The sequence below is a fragment of the Lissotriton helveticus genome, chromosome 8, assembly GCF_964261635.1.
Source record: "Lissotriton helveticus chromosome 8, aLisHel1.1, whole genome shotgun sequence".
Taxonomy (NCBI): domain Eukaryota; kingdom Metazoa; phylum Chordata; class Amphibia; order Caudata; family Salamandridae; genus Lissotriton; species Lissotriton helveticus.
The window spans coordinates 1595457894-1595475226 of NC_136069.1; the positions used below are offsets into that span (position 1 = coordinate 1595457894).

The 17333-nt window shown below is 48.8% G+C and overlaps 1 protein-coding gene across 11 annotated transcripts in view; it reads left to right on the plus strand.

Moving 5' to 3' along the window:
• NUMA1 (nuclear mitotic apparatus protein 1) overlaps positions 1-17333 on the plus strand; it is an 832005-nt gene that overhangs the window by 104569 nt on the left and 710103 nt on the right. For all 11 annotated transcript variants that reach the window (XM_078658631.1, XM_078658637.1, XM_078658630.1 and 8 more), the window contains exons 2-3: positions 1468-1528; positions 4005-4090. In XM_078658631.1, coding sequence (XP_078514757.1) covers positions 1487-1528; positions 4005-4090 — 128 coding nt within the window. In that variant the 5' untranslated portion in view covers positions 1468-1486. The remainder of the gene's footprint in view (positions 1-1467; positions 1529-4004; positions 4091-17333) is intronic.

Sequence of the window (17333 nt, forward strand, 5' to 3'; positions counted from 1 at the left end):
AGTGTCGAGATGGCCATCGCATAATGACGTGTGGCCACTCTATGTATTGTAATGGTGATGCACTTACAACCCGGGAGAATGGAGTCCTTAGGTTGTAGGGGTGTTCTGCTCGTGCAGGGGCACCCTCACACTTAGGACCTAGCACCCTGCCTTCAGGATTAAAAGGCCTGCCTTTTGGGTGATTTTCTAGGTTTTATTTGCAGTGACCTCAGATGTAAGGAAACGTACATCTGTCGTAAATGGTGCTAGCACCAGCTTATACAGGCTGCAAAGGCAGGACTATAGTCACAATTTGAGTAGTCTCTCATGGGTGGCATAATACATGCTTCAGCCCATGGGAGACCCCTGGTGTACCTATGCCCTGGGTACCTTAGTAGAGTATACTGGGGACTTATCAGGGTACACCAGTAACCAATCTGCAGCGTAACTAAGTACTCACCATGTCCAATTTAGGGGAGAAGCACAGAGACTGGAGTCCTGATTAGTAGGATCCCAATCAGACTTGTCAGTAAAACCATGACGAGAGCAAAAAATGGGGGTGACCATGAAAGCAGATCCTTCTTGCCTACAATGAGTTTAAGTGTGACTACATGACAACGGGAGCAAACAGTCTGTTCCCAGACGGAAGGGACTTTATAAATGCTCATGCCGGCAGGGAGCAGACTGGTCTCTGGTTGCTCGCGCTGATATGGGCAGATAAACTGAACAACAGATTGCTCCGGCCCGGAGGAAGCAGCATAAATAGCTGCTTCCTCCGGGCAGGAGCAATGGCTGCTCCTGTAGCGGCCTCATGGCTGCTCCTGTAGGGGCCTCAGGCAGTGGGGGCTGTGTTGCCCCCCCTCCCTTTTATTTAGGCAGCAGGACCATAAAAACACAATCTGGCATTGCTGGATGGGGAGGGTAGGCCCTATTAATCTCAATATATTTTTATAACATGGCAGCTGCCATTTAAAAACAAAATGGCAAAGAAAGGTACGGCCACTGGGGATGTTGTCCTCTGGGCTTATAAAGGTTCGGCAAGGGGTGCCACATGCCCCCTACCGCTTTTAATTGGTTCTGGCCCCATGAGATGGGGTCCTGGGCCTGATAAGCCACGGGGAGTAGGGTTGTGTAGCCCCCCCACCTCCTCTTTTAAACAGAGGCCCCAGGACTTACTGAGGCTCGGTCCATGGGAACGGCATACACTGCCTACTCTTAGGTTTTGACCCCAAGAATGGGGTCCCCGGAGCACCATAAGGCTAATAAGTATTTGTATTTAAGTTGTGAATGTGCCAGATGAATACCTAAATGTTCTTATCTGGCAGTGATAGTTGTTCTAGGCTTTTAATATTTATTTGCTATATACACATCCTTGCCTTGGTTGTTTGGAAATGATTGCCTCCTTTCTGCATAATGTTGACTCGAGGTATTGTAGCGTTGTTTCTCTTGGCATCTGCAATAAATCTTATTTTTTTTTCTTCCCTCCAGGCTATAGACCAGTTAAAAGATGTCCCTTTGCCGCTCCAAAGTGGATGCTCTCATTGCGTGGGTAAGTAGTAATCCTCTTTTTTGCTCCTCAGCTGCCCTTGTAATTAAAACTTGTGTGAGATCTTTGTCAGTAAATGCATTAACAGAAGTTAGATTAGTCTCGGGGCAAAGCTAGCACAAAAGAGGAAGCTTATCGGACAGGTCCTTGTGGATTCCCATCCAACAGAAGGACCTGGTAAAGGACCCATGTGCCATGTCACTTAGAGAGAATGTGGTGTGGAGTTAGTGGGGGAGGAAGAGGTGGCAGATGGGATTTTTAAATTTTATAATTCAATTCTGACGTTATCAAGGAGTAATGGTTTCCTGCCTTGATTTGGCTTCGTTCTTAAGATCAACTGAACTAGGTGAACCCTTAACAGAGAACCCTCTCCCCATTTATAGTTTAGACACGGATTCTGATGCTTTAGAAGCACAGTTTGGGCCCCACAAGCTATATCTATGCAGCAAGTTCACCCTGTGGATCATATTCTCTAGCAGTGCTAATGTTTCTCCAAGATGTGGAAATGGACTATATTTTGAACATGTTAGACTTTGAACATGTTAAGGCTTCTTAATAATGTATCACAACTAAGTGGATTAGGAAGAATGACACTCTTGCACAGGCGTCATAGCTTTCATAAAGCTGTAGAGTAAATGTCCCATCCACAAACAAAATCTGTGAATCGGAGACGCAATTCAAGACTTCTGTAAAAGTGTAGGTTATCCTCCATTTTTTTTTGTAATTTATGGTCCTTGGGCGGGGACTTGGAGTTAATTGGGACTACTTTTGTTTGTTTTATTTATTTTTAGTGATTTTCAAATCATACAACTTAGAGAAAAGTGACAACTTGGGGGGAGAGAGGGGAGCAAGGGAGGTGGTGAGGGGAAGGACAGAGGGAAAGACCTAGGTAGGTGTTCATGCGCATTCAGAGCCTGAGGATCCCACTAGTTGCTTCATCTCTTGTGGCCTTACAATTACTTATCATACAATTGTCTTCTCCATGAAGCCCTTTGTTTTTTTTTCTCAGTAGGCGCTGTAGGTATGTAACCAGGTCTCCTATTCCCTACTCTTCTCCCACCCCGCCCAATTTCTTGTGGTACAGGTTCCATAATCACTGTTCCCTATTTCTTCAGAAGTACAGGAGTAGTGGTGTCTCGTAGTCTTAGAAATAAAAAGTGTTTCCCAAATCTCCCGGGCCGTGACACCAGTGGCAGCAGCTCCCAGTAGGCTGCTAATTGGTCATGGCAGTAGGCCTCATCTCGCAGCCAGTGGTCTACTCAGGGTGCAGTTCTCCCTCCCCAGTGTGTAGCTACTTGCCGGTTAGCTAGTAATAGGAGCATGGCTACCTGTCATCTAGTTTCTAGTGGTTCCTCCTTAACATACCCCAAAAGGTTGACTGGTGTCCGTGCTTTGGTGCGACACGTGATTTGTTGGAGGGTATGGCATATTGCTGTTCAATATTCTTCAATTTTGGGGCATTCCCAGGCCAGGTACATAAAGGAGGCCTGGGGCATCGAGGAGCGTATGCATCGTGAGTCCTCCCTCAATACCATATGTTGCAACTGTTTGGTGTATGTTATGTTGTATAGAGGAACTTAAAATGTATAAGACTCAGTCTATAGTTGGGAGAGAGGGCCTCAGTTTGCCCACAGCAGTATGCCCATTGTTCTCCGTTATAGAAGGGGTAGTGTCTGCCACCCACTGGGCATAAGCTCCTGGTGTGCACACCCATGTCCTGCTCTGCATAATGGTGAACAGCTGCGTTATCAACTTATGGCATTAGTCAGTATGTGCTTCAAGGCGTTTAGGGTGGATGGGGGTTCCGCAAAGGTTTTATGTATCGCTTTTCGAGTGGCTCTGAGCTGGTATAGGGGGAAATCTGTGACTGACTGTTGGGTGGCGCTCAGTTTCCAGGAGGGGGGAGGAACTGTCCCCCTGGGTAGGAATCTGCGCAGCTGTTTCTGATGTGCTTCAGTATTGGAGTCTACCACTGCCGGTGTCAGTGGGTTGTTGATTATCGGAATGGAGGGAGCGTAAAGGTATAGTAGTCCAGCCCGGCATCTCAAGCTGTCCCATGCCCTTCTCAGTCACAATTGGTTACAACCTTAGTAAAACATGTACCATGAGGGGTGAGGGAATGGCAGAGGAGGAGGAGGTGGAGGAGTTGAAGCAGTCAATCCCTGAGTAAGACTGGCAAATGAATATCAATTACAGGGGCACTTTGGAGGACAGGGGTCTTTCACTCTTAATATTTTAAACTATTTCCAGTAGTCTCACTCCAGCTTAAGGAATCCCAGGGCTAATTTTATTAAACTTTATGGTTACTGACCGGTACTTCATTTATGCACCTGAAGTTAATGTGCATTTAATGGTGGTTTCTCTAACATCTTTCTAAATTAAATTCCTGTAAAGCAAATTCACATTATTTCCTTTCTAAAGGCTCATCTCCACGTGTATCATTTCAGGTTAATATTGCTAATTTCTTTTCCTTCTCTAGATAAACAGCCTTAAAGTACATGAACCAGTTGAGCAACTGACTCAGCTTGCGGATGGAACCATTCTACTCAAAGTAGTACAAAAAATGTGAGTGATTAACAATCCAAGAGAAGACTGGGCGTTTCATATCTGTGTATTCCAAATTTAACAAACCTAGTTATACATTTCTTGTAGGGGATTTTGTGTTCGTAAGAGATGGTCAGCTGAAGCATTTTACTTGTGTATCCTGTATCATTTGGTCACTGGGAGACTTTTTTCCTGTAAAGGCAAGCAACAAGGCCTTGCCCTAGCTTTGCATCGCTGTGTTGTGGTGCAATCCGCCTATGAAATGTCAACACTACTATTCTTATTTAAACCGATAAGTGCTTGGACTTTCCTCCCCAGTGATGAGCCCTTTTTTGGCTATTTGGGATTGTTTGCTCTTGGGGCTCAACCTTTTTTCCACATAAGATATCTTTGCAAATTAGCGTCTTTTTTCCCCAACATACTGGGGACTCTAAAGGTACCCAGTGTTTGTGGATTCCCCTGGAGGGGTACTGATAAAATAGCCAAAAGATAGCTCAATTATAGGGGTTTTAGGGAAAAAAATTGGGGGAAAAAGTGCTCTGCAGAAAAGTGATCTATTGTTTTCCTTCAACAAAAAGTTTGCTTTGCTTTGCTAAAGTCAATTTTTCCTGCTTTCAGGAACATGCAGAGCTAAATCAAAAAACAAAAAATATTAACCACAGTTTTGCCATTTTTCTAAAGAGGTTGCCCATTTTTTTTATTGTTCTCTGTGTTTAACCTATGTCAAGTTTGAAGTGGAAACCGGTGTACAACCCATGTTATCAAGAAAGCTATTGATTTCTGAAAAATACACCAAATTATGAATTTAGCAAAGTGGCATACGTGTAGATCCCTGAAAGTTTTCCCAGTGAATCTGTTGAAGAATGGAAATCTTGAAAATGAATAGGACAAAATGGCCATTTGTGACCGTTTTAATCTGTTACTTTTTGTCAGGATGGCCGATTTACAAAAGCAAAGTACTATTATTTCCGCTAGACGCTCCTGGTTGTAAGGGTATATATGGTTTATAGGGTGTCCAAGAACCCGAAGTAACCAGAGCCAACAACTCATCTACTCCTTACAATGGTTTTTCATTATGTCAAGAATACCAGTGTATTTCTGAAATGGGCTCCAGATATGGAATGTAGGAGCAGTAAATGTTTCTATTTTTCATAACATCTTTTTATTGATGAAAAGTAGTCATACCGTTATATATCAGAATAACACCACAGAATACATTTATCCCTCTCCTTCCATCCCAGTACAGTGCAGATTCACTGTTACTCATCCAGGATTCCCATTTATTTGTTGTCTTCATTAACCAAAGATTGTAGCGTTCAGGCCCCAGGGATGGTGCTTGGGAATCCTCTGTATTCATTCATAATCTTTCACACCCTTCCCCATTTTTGAGGGCTGCCTCAGTTTTCACTTATTTTCATAGACTGTTTTTTCAGATACCATACAGCAATCCATGTCCCCTCTTCCACTCATGAAGGGGTGGTATAGCTTCAGCTGCCCAGTGAAGTGCTATGTTGAGTTTGGAATCATCAGGCCCATTGTCACCCTGATCTGATGTCCCCTCGCCAGTTCCATAGCCTCCCACACATTTAACAGACACCACTTGACCAAAAGCGGCATCGCCTCACCATGTAGCCTGATCATGCACTGTATATTGAGTCCCGGTAGGATAACATTTTGGGGCAGTTCCAAATTATATGGTAGAATGCACATGGTCTGCTACAGAGTGGGTCCGATCGCCTACCATTCATTGTAGGCAATAGGCTGCAGGCAAAATGAGGTAAACTAGCATCTTAGCCACCGACAGTTCTGGTTATGTCGCACACATCGCTCTCTCTGAAACTTTAGCGCGATGTCTGTGCTTTTCTGGGAAGAACCGTGTCAGCCATGTTATGGGGGCTGGCAAAGCAGCGGGCAGTGTCTGGGTGTAATAAAGGGTTGCTGGATATCAATTGGGCAATGTCAATGGAAACATGCAAAAACAAGAATTGGCAAAACCAATAGGTACCTCCTATACAATAGCTGTTGGTTTTGTCAATTGTTTTAGCCCTGTTTACACTAACATGGCTCCTGTTCAGCATGGCTAAAGGTTTGTGGCGTAGAGGAGAGTGGCGTGGAGTGTTCACCATGGTGTGTAATGGCGAATAATAGAGTGGTGTAGGAGAGTAGGATCTGCTTCCTATGGTTACCCCCACTTTTTGCTGTATTTCACTGGTTTATCGACTTTAGTCTGGCTGTGTCCCTGCTAATCAGGACCACAGCCTGGCTGTTCTCTCTAAATTGATTTCATGCACTTTAGGTACATACCAGATGGGTTACTGGGTCACCCCTATGAGCCCCTAGTATATGGTACCTTAGGTACCAAGGGCATACGTACCCCAGAGACCTACCAGGGGCTGAAGCATGTATTGTGCCACCTCTGGGAAGCCTTCCTAAATGGCACCACAGAAGCTGAGCCCCTCTGCAGCTTTCGGAATCCATTCCTTATAGCTGTTCTATGATCTAGCCATACCATATACTCTTAAGTACATTATAATCCTCGCGGTTAATGCTAACTTTTTGTTAGGCTTTATCAAAACATGTCGTGTTTTGTGTCGAACACTTTGGAATACTACCCCCCGCCAGTTCTGGCGGCGGAGGTAGCATTCCACCCTTCTAGAGGGAGAAGACATGCACACTGGTATACCCGGTAGAAGTTTAAAAGAGCCTCAGCATCACAAAATGGATGCTGCTGCCACAGACACGAGTCTGACCTACTGTTGCTGGACGAAACTCCGGCAGGGGAGGACTGGACAATAGGTTTCCTGTCCAGGGAGGTGCCAGCAACTCCCCAGACGGGCTTTAGTGTATTGGGCAGGATGAGTTGCATTCAGTGAATGCTTTTCAGACACTGCCTGGGGAACACAAGGTGCTCCATGCATTTCCCAGATCAAACCGGTTGCTGGGGCACTCAGCCTGAGCTCTGGCGCGAAACTGGACAAAGGGGAAGGGGTGTAACCACCCCTCCTCAGGGTCTCCCATAGGTGGGACCCTAGAGTTAGTCCAACCCCTAAACTTGGTATAAGTCCAGGAACAGAGTCACTAGAACTTTAGATTACCCTGGACGAAACTCAAACAGAAATCTTGGACCTTCGACATTTCATATCGATTGGAAGACGTAAGAAATCTCCCTTGGGGTCAAGGAGTGACCCCCCTGTTCAAACAGGCACCTAAGAGCATCTTGCCGGTCTGCATTTTCAAGGCTCCTGCCAGATCCGAAAGAATCTGTGACACAGGACACGGACTTCCAGACATCTCTGAGGCAGACACAAGATCTCAGCAAAGCGGAGACCCGCAGCCGTCACGAGAGACGTGGGACTGGAACTCCTGGACATCCTGCAATTTTGCAACTACACTGACTTACCGAAGTTTCCTGAAGCTGTGCATTGGGCTATTTGTTGCCCTTGCCCCGAGCACCTTTTGCACCGAAACTGAGAGGTCAGCACTCCACGAGTGTCCCGTGAGTCCCCTTTCTTCACTGCAGTTCGAGGATCCTTCGCAATCTCTAGTCTGTTGATTAGTGGGTCCCCACAAAGGACAATCCTTTGTTTCTTGGGCTTTCCTTGTTGCTCCAGACGTGCCCCGACTCCCCTCCAAAGGGTGAGTCCCTCAGACCTTGCTGGTCTGCACCAAAGCCAATCTTGTCTTCTTTCGTGGGTTGCAGTTGCCAAGGCTTGTTTGGTCCAATCCGGATTCTGAAGCTACAGCACTTGACATCCATCGTGGGACAGCTTGAATCCAGCTCCTGGTCGTCGTCGACGCCTCCTGGTCCTCGTGGCTGAAGAGTCGAGCTTCACTTCACCTAAAAACACCGGACATCGGCCGGCATCTTCCTGTTGCCGTCCTGTTCACTTGCTAGTGACCCAGACTCTGTCCCCTCTGCTTTCAGGTTCTTCAGATCTCCGATCCAACCGGACACTTTTCCTTTAGTCGCCTGCAGCACTTCTTCGCAGCTCTTCATTGAAATAGACAATGAAACCCGACATCAAAAGACACCTATGCACCCGGCTTCTCTGGGTGAGGTAACACGAGTACTCCGGTGCTCCCGTGGGTCTTGACTCTCGAAGTGTCTAAGTCTAAAAGGGTTCCATCGTAGTTCACCCCGAAGTGTCCTTCATCTTGACCAGCTGGATTAGTTCCATAGCGGTCGCTCCTCCACGCTCCCCGCCTGGATCCCCTGGCTGACTGCTCCCCTCCTCCTGCTGAATTTGGTTGCATTGCCCACTGCCTGCCCCAGTGATTGCTCCTGACTCCCATCACCTGCCTCTGTGATCGCGCTCCGACATCGCCTGCATTTCAAAAGCGCCTCGAAGCTAACATAGCGCCTGGTATCGTTTGTTTGTATTTACATTTATTGCATATCGCGCTGCATTGCCTTGTTTATTTATTGTCTTCATTGTGGTCGTGTAACTTTGCCCCAGTTTCGTTTTCCGTCCGTCCATTTTGTTTGGTCACTCGTGGACCGTGTCTCCTCCCCGCCTCCCAGCTGCCCCTCCCACGCTCCGCCCCCCTCTACTCCTCATTTAAGACAGATGGATTTACGCGCAGCGTCCACGCGCTGTGGCCGCGCCGAAGCTGCGCCAAAGGTAAGCCCGTCTATGCCCGTCCGCGCCTGGACCGCTCCCAGCGCCACACCCCCTGGCCCCCGCCATTCCCAGCCCACTAGACTCGCATACGATGCCGCAACTCTCCTCGCCCTCAACCCCGGACGCGCACTACAATGCTGCGAAACCACCCCAGGACGTACCCACAGCCCATTCGCCTGTCACACCTGCAAGTTCGCCTGCTTTAGGACCCTCCCCAAATCCACTCCCTCCAAACATAGCTCTGACTCTAACCACCTCAAATGCATCCTTCTGAACACCCGCTCGGTCCACAGACACGCCACTGAACTCTGGGACCTACTCGACACTGCGTCATCGGACATCGCCTTCCTCACTGAAACATGGATGAACACATCAGCACCCGACATCGCTATAGCCATATCGGACGCTTACAAGATCATCCGGAAAGATCGCACCAACCAAACAGGAGGAGGTATCACCATCATCCACAGGAACACCATCAAAATCACGACCAGCATCGACGATAATCTTGCAACCGCCGAACATCTCCACTTCCAGATCCTCACCGACCCTAGGACCACACTTAGAGGCACCCTCATCTACAGGCCTCCAGGAACCCGCACTCAATTCAGCGATGACATCACTGACTTCGTCAGCCCACATGCCCTCGCCTCCGAGAACTACATTCTATTAGGAGACCTCAACTTCCACCTTGAAAACAAACACGACAGCAATACCAACTCCCTTCTGGACAACCTGGCCAATCTCGGACTCAAACAACTTGTGGACACCCCTACCCATGTAGCCGGGCACACGCTCGACCCTATCTTCACCTCCAGCAAGCACATTTTCTTCGACCGCACCACAGCTCTCCATTGGACGGACCACAGCTGTGTTCACTTCAGCTACAAAACCACCTGGACCCACAACCTATTCCTCGGAGAAACTGGAACAAAATCACCACCGACCAACTCCTCGCATCACTCAACCAAAACCCTCCCACCCTCTCATTGGACCCAAACCAAGCGGCCACCAAACTCAAGCAATGGATCACCCACAGCGCTGACGAATTAGCACCCCTGAAAAAGCACCAGATCATTTCAGGCAGCAAAAAGGCTCCCTGGTTCAATGATGACCGTAAAAAATCCAAGAAGCTATGCCGCACCCTAGAGAAAACATGGAGAAAAAAAACCACCTACCGACAACATGGCCACCCTCAAAGCGGCCACCCGCAAACACCACCAACTGATTCGATCCACCAAGAAATCCGCTTTCAAGGATCGTCTCGACAACAACGCCCACAACAGCAAGGAACTTTTTAACATCGTCAAAGAATTCACCAACCCCGCCGCAGCATCTAACGACATCACTCCCTCCCAAGACCTCTGCGATGCATTATCCTCCTTCTACAAGGAAGACGGCTGAAATGCCAGAAACCGGTCCCCGGAAGCTTGTTTCCTTCCCAGTGTAAGAATTGGCTTTTGTAGTCTGGTCTGCCCTGTTCCCATGATGCACTGGGCCAGGGACAGACTAATTTGCATACAGCCAGGTTCTGAAACTGGGATGGTGCAATGAGCTAAAAAACGGTGTTGGATCTAGCCCTGATCTCTTGACTGGGTGAGAGTATTCTGCTTAATTCAGAGACTCTGTCCATCACCACCCCTTGTTGTAAATTAAAACTCAATTCAGACAAAACGGAGGTGCTCATCCTAGGATCATCCCCCTCTGCCTGGGACGACTCTTGGTGGCCTTCTGCTCTGGGCACAGCTCCCACACCCACAGACCACGCACGCAACCTGGGCTTCATCCTAGACTCCTCCCTCTCGATGTCCAGACAAGTCAACGCAGTCTCATCCTCCTGCTTCAACGTACTTCGTATTCTCAAAAAGATCTTCCGCTGGATCCCCCTCGAAACAAGAAAGACTGTCACCCACGCACTGGTCACGAGTCGACTGGATTATGGTAACACACTATACGCCGGAATCACAGCAAAATTACAGAAAAAACTCCAACGCATCCAAAATGCATCAGCGAGACTCGTATTGGACATCCCTCGCCATGATCACATCACCGGACACCTAAAAGACCTCCACTGGCTTCCCGTCAACAAGAGAATTACATTCTGTCTTCTCACCCACGCACACAAGGCCCTCTACAAACTAGGACCCGAATGCCTCAGCACTCGACTGTCCTTCTACACACCCACCCGCCAACTTAGATCGTCCAATCAAGCCCTCGCCGCAGTCCCGCGCATCCGAAGATCCACCATGGGTGGCAGATCCTTCTCCTTCCTGGCGGCCAGTACCTGGAACTCACTCCCCACTCACCTCCGCCTTACTCAAAACCACATCTCCTTCAGAAAAGAACTTAAAACCTGGCTATTCGACAAAAATTGAACCCCCCCTTCCCCAAGTGCCTTGAGACCCTCTGGGAGAGTAGTGCGCTATATAAATCCCTGAACTTGAACTTGAACTATCTTTAAAATTGTAACTTATATTCCTCCATAGAAGTCAATAGGTGATCCGCGGCTGTGTTTAGACACTGCTCGCGTCCACCGTGGGCCTCCTGCGTCCATACCTTGGGTGGTTCCTGGTTGCCCCAGCGGTTCTACAGGCCCTAGGCCTCACTTCTATCCCTCATGTGGTTCTTATACCACGATTTTAGTATATGGTTTGTGAGGCTCCTAGGGCAAAACGTATACTGTGCTATTTACTGTATGCTATTTAAAGTTCTTGTATTGTACTTTTTGCCTCTAGCCTCATAAGGAGACTAGAGGGGTTGTCTTTAGAATAAATACATGTATATTTGATATATACCTTGTGTGGTGTACTTTCATTTGATCATTCAAGAGAATATAGACTGGTAAAACGAGCTGCTTTACATACATTCAAGACTTAACCTGAAGGCTGCTCTCCACAGCTACCATTAGGATAGCTTTCTATAAAGGTTGTCTTAAACCGAACATCAATAAGGGGTGTATGGACTGGTGCAAGGTGCCCACTAGAATAGTGGACATCATATGCCAGGACAACTTCTCACAAGTGGCATAGAGTGGAGTCGCTTGGCATTGGGTACAGTGGAGTGGACCGGTGTAGAGTGCATTGGTGGGTGTTGCAGAGTAAAGTGGCATAGTGTAGTGACTTGGAGCACAGTGGCATAGAATTCAGTGGTGTACAATGCTGCATTACAGAATGCAGTGGCATAGATTAAAGTGTGGTATACTAGGGTGCTTTGATGCAGAATAGAGTGGCATAGAGTAGTGTAGCGCAGGGTAGAGTGCAATGGCATAACGTGGGTTACAGGGGAGTGGGATAGAGTATAGTGGACTTGTGTAGGTTGCATTTGTGTAGAGTGTAGTGGCATCAAATTTAGCCGTGTACAATGCAGCGTCGTAGAAGGGGAAGAGCTAAAGTGAAACTACACGGTGTAACCAATGAGAAGCAAGGAAATTATTTTCTATCAAGCCAGCCAATGGTAACTAGTGAGTGGGCTAACACCCCCACCCTCTTTTAAGAGTTTTTCAATATGCAAAAGATGATTGCATGCACGCTCAGGCGAGACTTAAAAATGTGGTCAATATATATATGCACCATTCCCCCATGCACCCACTTGCAAAAACCCTATGACCTACATTTTAAATGAAGCAGTCAACAGGTTAGTTTTGATGTATTTTCCAATATGTCTCTTTCATGGAAATGAAATGTTTTTCTTTTTTTTTTTTTTTTTTTGGGTTAAAGACTTTTATTCAAATGTGCAAGTCACTACACCGCTATTCAGCCAACAACCCGGAGGCAGGCAGCATCTGAGTAATCCATCTGAGCACATTGTTCAGACAATTTACATACATATTCGTGCATGACTTCCAAGATGTCTACGTGTATTATAAATGAGATAAGAAAAACCTGGAAAACAAACATGTAAAACGAAATCAACAGAGTTCCGTGCTGTGGTACATCTGGACACATCATATGCGCATTTTCTAGTCGTTGTCAGTGAAGCATATCTGGGAGGCCACAATGAGAGAAGGGGCAGGATCGAGAAGTCGGGGGGGGGGGGGGGGGGACCAGGGCCACGTCACCGGGCAAGGCGCAATCATTTCCATACAAGCAATTATGCCCCTACGAGCAGCACACCAGTCAGGTCCCAGCACACAAGCACCGTAACATAGCAAGCAATTTCCCACGCGTCAGCTACAGTCCAACAGAGCATTGCAAGTCCATCACCCGCTCCCCACTAACCCTCCCCGTCTCCAACATTCAACCAAGCCGACAATGGCTGCCAAATATCAGTAGGTCTAGATCTGAGCGGCAGGAGTTCCCCATACGTAGTTAACTGATCCCGACAATACAAGGCAGAGTTAATCCAGCCCTTCACCTCCGGAGCAGTCTTTTGTTTCCAATGTAGTGCAATCTGTCTCTTTGCCAGGAGAAGCAACATAGCCGCCAATTTTCGTGAGGCTCGGGGTACATCAGCCACCAGTCCCAGCAGAGCCACCAGTGGATCAGGTGGCAACTGTTCCTCTAATATTCGCCCCAGCTTCTCAAACACTTCTATCCAGTAGCGCTGCACTGGAGGACACGTCCACGTAATGTGGAAGAAGGTCGCATCCGCAGCACCACAGCGCCAGCACTGGGACTCAGACAGCAGCCCCATTTTGAAGAGCTGCGCAGGCGTGCGATAAGTTCTGTGCAGAAAATTAAAATGTATAAGTCGCAGCCTATAGTTGGGTGATAGGTTTTCCAATTGGCTGCAGCAGAACGTCCATTGTTTATCCGTGATGGGTAGACCCATGTCCGTTTCCCACTGCATTTTCGACCCTGGCTTTGTCCATGGCGCCGTGTTTTGCGTTGTCCTATAAATCCTAGTAATCAACTTATTCGGGGATTTGTTCGCCAGCACCTCTTCCAGCGCTAAGAGCGAGGGCGGGGCAGCTGGGAACATCGGGTACCTTGCCTTGCAGGTTGCTCTAAGTTGATAATAAAGGAGCAATTCAGTTGCTGTCGGCTTGTCCGAGGCACACATGTCGCCCAGCGCCAGAAACGTGTCGTCTGGGTATAGGTCACTAGCGACAAGAAGCCCGCAGTTGCGCGCTCTCTCAGTTATCGCCGGGTCCTGCAGAGGGCCCAGTAAGGGGTTTCCGCCCAGCGGCATAGACGGCGCGTAAAGTTCAGCGATGTTCGCCCTTTTTGCTATGTTGCGCCACGCCCACCGAACCGTCTCCACGGTGTTTATATCCTCTGGCGAACGTTTATAAGGGTGGTAGGCCGTTGTATTCAGAGGAATGGGCGCCGAAACGTCTTTCTCAATCGCCACATGGGGCTGATACGGAATCGGGTGTTGCCAGAAATGCAGATACTGGGCCTGAGCGCAGTATGCATACAGCTCAATGTCCGGGGCCGCCAGGCCACCCTGCCGAAAAGGAAGCGTCAAGACCTTCCATTGTACCCTCGGTTGCTTTCCCGCCCATATCAGATTCAAAAGCGCAGATCGCACTCGTTTGAAAAAGGGCAGGGTCAGAGGCAGGGGTATATTTGCAAACAGGTACAGCAATTTAGGCAGCACAACCATTTTGGTTATGGCTATGCGGCCCGTCATCGATAGCGGCAAGGTGACCCATCTCCTCACCTTTGTCTCGAGCCAGTCCATTGCCGTGCCATAGTTCAGGAGCCATAATTCTTGGATCGTGCGGCTTATGCGGACACCTAGATAGGTCACGTCTTCCACTACCCAGGTGATTGGAAACTCAGTAGAACATTTCGCCGTTCCATCTGTTAACGGTAGCATCGAGGATTTGGCCCAGTTTATTGTAATGCCAGTCAAACCCCCATATCGTACCAGTTCTCTCATGAGGGGATCAAAATTGTCCGCCGGGTTTCGCATAAAGATTGTTATGTCGTCTGCATAGAGGGACACCAACAGTCCCCTGGAAGTGAAGCCAATACTCCGCTGAGTATGGTGCTGCCTGAGTCTCGCCGCCAGCGGTTCCGTTGCGATGGCGAACAGCAACGGCGACAATGGGCAGCCCTGCCTGGTCCCTCTAGTGATGGTTATAGGTTGCGAGACCCTGCCGTTGACCTTCACTCGTGCCATAGGACAGTTGTAGAGGATGCCTATTTTCTGTATAAATAAGTTACTGAAGCCCATCCTAACAAACAGAGCCTGAAGGAACTTCCATTCGAGGGAGTCAAATGCCTTGGTGGCATCCAGCAAGGCGGCAGTGGCTTGGACCCCGGGGTCGAGGTAGTGGAGCAGTCCAAACAGTGTGCGCAAGTTGTGCGAGGTAGATCTGCCCGCCACAAATCCAGACTGATCAGAGAGCGCTATCTGGGGTATCATCGGTGTCAGTCGGTCTGCCAGTAGTTTAGCATAAATTTTGGCATCTAGGTTGATCAACGAGAGTGGCCTGTAGGAATCCGGATTCGCAGGAGCTTTATTCGGCTTCAGGATCGTTATTATCAGGGCCTCACGGAGTGTGGGGGGAAGACACCCAGTTTCGATTGCCTCCATGTACACCCTATGTAACCTCTGGACAACGATGTCAGCGTACTCCTTGTAGAAGGACGCCGTTAGGCCATCGGGTCCTGGTGCCTTGCCAGACGGCATGGCAGCTATTGTCCTACGTATGTCGTCTTGCGTCAATGGTAAGTCCATATATTCCCGTGCACCGTTGTTGAACCATGCCAGTGCAACAGTGTCTAGGTAGTCCGCTATCATCCCATCTGTCGGATGTATCTTGGAGGTGTATAGGTTCTCGTAGTAGTCGGCCATAGTGTGTAAGATATCGTCAGGAGTTCTGACTGCCCCGCCTGCCTCTGTTGCCAGTTCCAAAATACAGTCCGTACCTCTGGGCTTACTAAGCATCGCGGCCAGCGTCCTGCCAGGACGATCGCCCTCACCGTATCTCCGGGCCTGAGCGTATTTATGCAAGTACTTCACCTCCCTATCAGCCTCCTCCTGATACTGCGTCAATTTAGTCCTGAACGCCGCTCTGCTCCCGGCAGTGGGCGACCCAACCATTTCAGTCTCAAGAGCTGCCAATTCTCGCTCTAGAGCATTCAGCGTGGACCTGATGGAGCGGAGTATACCCGTTTTCAGGGCCATACAATGCCCCCTAGTCACTGCCTTACAGGCTTCCCAAAGCGTGCCAGGCGATTCCACGGTTCCCTCATTTAATTCAAAGAAATCTTCTAGTTTCTCTCGCAGCTCCTCTTTGAATACCTGATCAAGTAAGGCCTGCGACGGGAAACGCCAGCTGAACGGCTGGGCATATTGGACAGGGGTGGCCAGCGATACACTCACGGGTGCGTGGTCCGACAGCGATCTGGGGAAGTGCAATGCAGTCAATACCGAAGTATGTATATCCCTGGAGAGCAGCCAGTAATCTAACCTCGACCAGGCGGCCTTATGAGCCGACATGCAAGTACCCGCCCGCGTGTGGGGGTTCAGTTGCCTCCAGGAGTCCACCAGGGACGCCTCCATGATAATGCCCCTTAATGCCTCAGCTGCCTTCGGATGATGCTCGCGGGCAGCTCCCTGGCGATCTAGTGTGTCAGAAAGCACCACATTGAAATCGCCTGACCATAGGATCGCAGCATCGCTAAATGGACGCATTTTCCCCCACAGATCCTCATAAAAGCCAGGATTGTCATCATTCGGGCCATATACATTCACAAGCAGCGTCTGCATTCCGCACAGCATTCCCAATACCAAGACGTATCTCCCTTCCCCATCTCTCAACACCTGTTGTGTCACCCAATGCAGGCCCCTGCGAACCAAAATCGCCACCCCTCTTGCATAACTCGAGTATGGGGCATGCACCACTTCTCCCCAGCGTGCGTGTTTTAGTTGTGAGGCATCCCTGGAATCTAGATGTGTTTCCTGCAGCATGCAAATATCAATATGTTTCCTCAACAAATAGGCATGCACCAGTCTCGCCTTCCGCCTGTCATTCATACCACGGACATTCCAGGACAAGCATGTGATGGACTTCAACTCGGGGCGGCCCGTCGAGCCATCGGGCACTGCAGTCTCCGAGCTAGCTACAGGGGCCATCATGATGACAACGCTTCAATGGGCAAGCGGACAAAGAAGGAGTGAGAGACAGGGAGTGTACAGCTTTGAAGCCCCAGCCTCAAGGGCCGTTGGGTAGACGGCCTCGACAGGAGCCATTCCCAGTACGCCACACAGTTGCAAATGACCACAGGAAAAGAGATGTTTAGTGACGTATTCAACACAGATTTCTCACAGCGTAATGGAACCAACACAGCAAAACGAACCCTCAATCCACCCTCCCCACCCGCTCCAACCCCCCAATTAGGTCGTGCATTCACCCCTCCCCGTAACATCCCAACAGAACCAAATAACATCAGCATAGTATGCTCAAAACAAGAAGTGGGAGACATCCCTTGGGGTGCGCAGGTTTATGCCTTCTAACCCTGTACTCTTGACAGGGCGATCGAGCGCATCCCGACTCTGTACGCTACAGGGCCCATCGTGCCCCGGACCATGTAAAGCATCAAGGACCCAAAAAGCGCTGTCTGGAGCATGCATTATTGAACACAGTACATTCACAGTTAAGCAGTGAGCGCCCCAACTGGTTGCGTTACCATGCCTCATCCCCCCCCCCTAACATACAAGCCCCAGTGCCAGCTCATCCAACAATA